The sequence below is a fragment of the Camelina sativa genome, chromosome 18 (genome assembly GCF_000633955.1).
Source record: "Camelina sativa cultivar DH55 chromosome 18, Cs, whole genome shotgun sequence".
NCBI classification, from domain to species: Eukaryota; Viridiplantae; Streptophyta; class Magnoliopsida; order Brassicales; family Brassicaceae; genus Camelina; species Camelina sativa.
Window position 1 is genome coordinate 6,831,039 of NC_025702.1, and position 6,639 is coordinate 6,837,677.

Genomic DNA, 6,639 nt, shown 5'->3' on the forward strand with positions numbered 1-6,639 from the left:
TTCTAAGGAACAAGTATGCTCCACAAGCGCTACACCGTACTGCCCAAGCCAATGTCACAATCCAAGCAGTTCCTGAAAAGAAACCAGTCAAAATACCAGCCCAAAAGAAAAACCCAACATCTGTGGAGGCTAAGGCGCAATCAGATCTTCTTGAGGCATTAACCAAGTACTTTAAACTTGAAAAGAAGAAGACTAAGTCAACATCTCAACCAAAGAAGGTCCCTGAACAGATTAACGTTCAAGAGCAAAGTCTAAAATCATCGCTTGAATCAAGTAGGGAACCAAAGCAATGTAAGTCTTCTACACTTTCAAAATCCAAGGAAGTAACTGTTCAAGGTTTAGAAAATTCCAATTCTTGTATGATGCACTTGTCTTTGCCCAAAAGTGTTGAGATAGGTACATATTCTAATGGAGGACGATGGAAGCAAGCAGAACAAGAAAAGGAGAATAAGGAGTTTGAAAGAAATGATCAGTCCGGACCCAAGGAAGAACAGCTCAGAGACGGACCCAAGGAGAAACAGCTTGGAGAAGAAGCCAAGGAGAGACAGTTCATTGCTGAGGATGATGTTGTTATACCAACTGGACCTATGACTCTATCTCAAGCTAAATGTGATCTTTCTTTTATCCAATCTGATTTTGTGCTTGAAAAACTAACCCTTTGTGAACCGGAGCAACCGAGTAGCATTATTTCCTTTTTACAGGTTGAGGAAGAAGAATCACTAGAAACAACACAAATCAGTTTTCCATTGATTAGTGATTTGGAGCAGAACTACATTGTGCCAAACCCAGCCCCTATACCATATCTTTGTGACTATCCAAGAAAGCACTGTAAGGAAATTGATTTGGTTAGGACAGATCCTAATTATTTTGTGATGCTTTCTGCTCAAGATGAAAAACGTTTTGGTTTAGAAAATGTGAAAGAATTTTGTGTTTCAAAATCTGTTTTTAACAAAATGATTCCAAGTTTTGAAACATTTGCATTTAAAAAGTTCTTTAAGCCAAAAGGGTTGTTACTTGAAAAGTTTCTTGAATTTAACTCTTCTTTTAGAGTTTCTTTGAGTAGCATTGTGATTGAGCCGTTTGGAACTAAAACTGAGCATGTAATGGATAAACCTTTTTCTAAAATGAGATATTTAGTTGAAAAAGAGTTGTGTGAGTTTAAACTGTTCAATGAGCTTTGGAAACCAATTGTGAAAGATCAAGTTTTTGATTTCTCTATTTCAAGTATAATGCACTTGTTCTTTCCCATGATTGCTACGAAAGGAACAGGTTACATGAAGGAGCAAAATTACTTTGGAGAAGAAAGATGTTCTGTTCAAATCAAGGAGAAACCACCAGATATATGCCAACAAATGATTTATCATTTTGGAGTTAGAAGCTGGAAGTATTTCAGAAAAAACATTATGATCACCAAAGGATGGTCCATTCTAAAACTCTATTTTGATAACAACTACATGAATATCTGTTTGATCTTTTCCTATGTACCTAAACTGTTTCCTTTTGATGTAGGAGATCTTGAGGAGCATGTAAAAATAGTGAAAGCTTACTTAACGCTCAAAGATGAACCACCTGATGCAACACTTGTGCTCATACCAAACTGTCATAAGATAAGTATTTTTATTATCAAGGATACTTTTATCCAAGATCACACAGATATGATTCGCTTGTCTTTGTCAAAAGAGCCAAATACAGATTTTAGAGTGGTCAAGAAGCGCATAATCAAAACCGAAAAGAAAGTGGGAGACAAAAGATTTAAGCCACCTGATTTGGATCAAGATGAGCACCAAGATGTCAGCAGCTTCATACTGATCCAAGAAGAACCGCCAGATCCACTTCCATTAATCATGATGAGCATTGATCATACCCAAGGCATTATCCAGCTAAGTAATTCCTTAACCCAATTTTTTTCTCATGATGCTAGAGCTTTGATTATCAGTTTGTTACATTCAGAAAATCATGGGAAAGGGTTAGGTTTATTCAAAGAAAATTCTGAACATGACAAGGATAGTGTTTTGTACCAAGCTAGGATATATTTTCATGTTTATAGTGAATCCATGACTATAATGACACACTTGATCTTTGCCAAAGGTATTGACAACTTTGCAGGTACAAAAGAGGAGCCCCCAGATTTAGCAGTTCTTTCGTCCAAAATCTTTGTGAGAACCGGCATTGGAGATGTTTTGATGCATGATCATAAATCCAATGGTTGTTTTAGGATGATCTTTGAGGTTAGCGAACAACTAATGGTACACTTGAGGAGTAAACAATTTCCAGCTGAAAAGGAGTCAAAACTAATGCCAAAGATTGATGGACCATTCACTGTGCTCAAAAGAATAAACAACAATGCCTACCAAGTCGACCTCCAAGGTAAGTACAAAGTTAGTGGTAGTTTCAATGTTTCTGATCTTTTTCCTTATTGTGCAGATAATTCGGATTTGAGGTCAAATCCTTTTCAAGTGGGAGAGGATGATGAAACCATGGCCAGCTCAACCAAACCACACAGACGTGAGGAACAGCTTGAACCTGAGCAAGCATTAGAGGAGCAGCTTGAACCTGAGGAAGCACCGGAGGACCAGCTTGAACCAGAGGAAGCACCGGAGAAACAGCTTGTACCAGCGGAAGCATCGGAGGAAGCATTGATCGTCCCGGCGGGTCCTATAACAAGGTCACGGTCTAAGAGGTTTAACCAAGCCATCAATGCAATACTTAAGGAGTTGGACAAGAAGCTAGGAGACATGACTCAAACCACATTCACCATGCTCACAGCTCAAGGTGCTCGGTAAAGGATAAAGTGTTACTTTGGTGCTCTTTTTCCCTTGGTCAAGTTTTGTCCCATTGGGTTTTCTTGACAAGGTTTTTAATGAGGCCTAAGTAACATTTTTAGACCCCTTTTGCCAGCCCAAGTCGTGGTCCAAGGTCAAATACAAAAGCCTTGGCCCATTTTCTATCTTTTCTCTTATTCAAACTTGCATTTAATGTTTTGTAATTTCCTAGACATTATGCATGAGCTAGACCTTGGAAAAGCTCTTGCATGATTTCCTAGGCCTTTATTTCTCTCCTCTATCTCGTCCACCCCTTCTCCTATAAAAAGACAATGTAACTCTTCTTTGTAAACCATCAAACATTTTAATCAAAAACTTCTTTCTACTTGTTTGATCTGAGGAGTGTGTAATATCTTCTCAACTTGTTTATTTCTTAGTGTGTCATATCTAAGATATATCCAAGCCTGTAGTCTAAGAGACTTTCACCTCTCTTGGAAGTACATCTCAATTCCCCTTCAAATCCGCTGCATTCCACCTATTTCACCTTCATCACCATTCATCTCTCCATTCCGCTGCATCTTCAATCCATTGATCATCATCAATCCGTCTGTTTATCTTCAAGACCTTGCAAGTGTGTTATTGGGAGCAGATTCCTTGCCAGGAGTCTATCAGCATCTGTACTGGTCTAGAACACTTAGGATTCGATTACCCCCATCCTTAGGAACTTTCGTATTTTATTTATTTGCATTTCTTTCACTTACTCGACTACTTACCCGATCAGGTACATGATAACCTGTATCGAGTAATACCTCGAGCTGTTCATATCTCACTTGCATACTCGATCACCCCACTCGATCCTATACTCGATTGCTTGCATCGAGTGCTTAGGTCGTGTGGTTTACTTGTTTATATTGTTTTAATTTGTTAATTTTAGGAATAGTTAGAACCAAAACCCTAATTGCTTGGCTTGACTTGCATTGTTCTGATCATATCCTTCCTGCTAGAAATACACAACCATTTGGATTGATAATCCTTTGTACTACAACTGCATAGGGGATTGATACCCTGGGTGAAAACCTGTCTATCACCTTCGCCGGAACCTCACCAAAGGTTTCTTTATTCACTCTCTTTTGGAGGATCGATATACCAAAAAAACTTCCCTAACTCCTTTGTTGACTTGATGCCACTCTCTTCATTGATCATCCTGCCTAACTCCCGGGAAATATTGTTAGAAAAAAAGATCTTGGACTTCTCCAGAACAACTTTCTTACCCGAAGCTGAGCAAAACTTCTCCAACACACTTTGTATTACTCAAATCTGAGCCACTGACGCCTCTACAAAGAGCATCAGGTCATCAACAAAACATATATGGGAAAACCTCAGGCCTGACACTGACAACTTATTTTTTTCCACCTCTTATCTAATATGGATTTATCAATCAGCTGATAAAGCCGCTCCATACATAAGAGAAATAAGTACGGGGACAGAGGATCCCCTTGACACAGTCCTCTCAAAGGTTTAAACTCATTTTTCCTCTCACCATTCCATAACAAAATCATCGATTGACCTGCCACACACTGCATAATCCAACGCACCCAAACCTTAGACATCCCTACTACTTTAAGGGTATCTTCTAGAAAAACCCACTGAAAACTATCATAGGCATTCTCCAAATCACGCTTGAGAAGCATCCAACATTTTCTGCCCTTTTTCCTTCGCACTGAATGCACAGCTTCTTGCATTACTATGATATTATCCGAGCTTAAACGTCTGATATGCATATAATTTACCATGTTTCACCATAGTTTAATACACATTTTTTGCATAGTTTACTAGCTAGTTTTGTCATTATTATGTAGTTTAGGCTCTGTTTGTGCATTAGAGTAGGATTTGCATTGCATTTGCATTGTTTCATGCATAAACAAGTGATTTGGACCCCAAGAAGCATGGAAATGAGCTGAAGAGGAATAGAGTGCAACCAGTGAAGCAGACAAAGGTTGGACCAGAGGCCACAAGCCACTCGACCACCACACTCGACCAGGCACTCGCCCGTGTGGGGAGATGAACTCGACCAGTGGAGAAACAGAAGAAGAAGGCACTCGACCATGCACTCGACCGAGCACATGGTCGAGCATTTCCAGCCGCCTTAGTGTTTTGTCTATTAGCTAATTTAGGGTTTCCTTCCCATCCTATAAATACCTCTTGTACTCTATGGCCGCCCACAATTCAGACTTAGTCAGAAATAATATCTATTGCCACCTCAAACCTAGCTTTTACCCCTTTTGAGTTTTTTATTATTTTATTTCATTATCATCTACTTTGTTCTTGCTTTTCCCAGATTTTTCTAGTTTGTAAATTCTATAACTTTTTATGTGTTGAGAATCTGAGTTTGATACTTTGTATTAAGTTGTAGATCTCTCTCTTATCTATCTCATCATGTTGGTTTCATCATTTTCTGGTTTTGATTTTTTCATCATCATGATATGTCCATCTGAATAGTGAGCTAGGGTTCTAGAGATGGATTAGGCTGGTTTAGGGTTATGGTTACTAAGACTGATCAAGCTTGTTTGACTATAGATCTCTTCTAGATTAGGAGTCCTCTAAGCTGTTCTTGTTCTGAGAAGTTAAGAACAGATCTTAAGCTTCCTTGCATCATACCAATGTTTAGGTTTTTAGATAAAGCTAATACTGGAGATTAGTGTGCCTAGCCTAAAAGATTAGTTGTCTAGGGTGGTTTTTGACAAATAATGATATGGATCTTTAATGCATGTTTATTCATGTCTTAGCTAGTGAGAACTAGGTCTAAGACTGTCTAAACCTGATTACTATTGTCCTGAGAGTGGATTTCTAAGTCTATGAGATCATTGTCTAGAGATAACTCATGTTGATTATGGTTTGTTGATCAGTTTAGGTAGCCTTAGCTTGAGACCAGCCCATGAATCCATCTCTAGGAGCCTACTTTGTTTAGTGATTGTCTGTTATTGCATACTGTCTTGTTTCATTGCTTTTTAATCTGCCACTTGACCACACATACGGTCGAGTGCTTGATCGAGCACCATCTGGGTTGCTTGTTTTGCATTCTGTTTCATTCATGTTTCATTTAGTTTACTTTCTGCTTATGTTTTGCACCTTTGTAGTTTTGTTTCATTGCATTTGTCTAGTTATTGCTACTACTTAGTTTAATTTCTGCATTGTTTATCTTTGTTTATCTTGCATTTAGGTTCTGTTCTAAGTAGTTTACATTCTGCATTTACATTTCTGTCACTAGGTTGGTAGTAAAAAAACCATAATCATATCTGGCTTAACTTGAATCACTGTTCACATCTTAAGTGTTTGCATAATCACCTTTCATGGATTGACATCTCTTATACTACAACATCATAAGAGAATTGAAACCTCTTGCATACCATATGATCATCACTGCTTATGTTTGTTTGACATTCCATCATTCATTCATAGGTTCATTCACACAATAAAAGGCATGTTTCAACATCCTGGGATAAAACTCGTTTGTGCAGGGCCTATCACTCTCGTCATTACCCCTGATGTGATCATGGAAGCTAAGGAGGATGAGCTTGTAGCTGAGCTTGAACTTAAGGAATATGTAGCTGAGCTTGAACCAGAGGTGCTTGTAGCTGAGGAACCATTGCTTTTACCTAGAGCAAAAGTTAAGCAGCTAAGAAATGCACTAAATGGGCTTATTCAAAAGCTTATGGCCAAAGAGAGCATGGAAAAATCTATTGGGGATGATACCTATCAAGTCCAACCCACTTTGAGCCTAATAAAAGCCCAAAATAATAACTTTATTTTGTAGTCAAAGACAGGAGAGGAAAATGAAGTTCAACTCAACTTGGGAAGGATACCTTGTGAAGGAAAA

General features: G+C 38.4%; 1 protein-coding gene across 1 annotated transcript in view; it reads left to right on the plus strand.

Moving 5' to 3' along the window:
* LOC104760736 overlaps nucleotides 1-1,527 on the plus strand; it is a 2,899-nt gene extending 1,372 nt beyond the window's left edge. Inside the window, exons 2-3 of the mRNA XM_010483694.2 lie at nucleotides 397-1,420; nucleotides 1,510-1,527. Of these exons, the coding sequence (XP_010481996.1) occupies nucleotides 397-1,420; nucleotides 1,510-1,519 (1,034 nt within the window). The 3' untranslated portion in view covers nucleotides 1,520-1,527. The remainder of the gene's footprint in view (nucleotides 1-396; nucleotides 1,421-1,509) is intronic.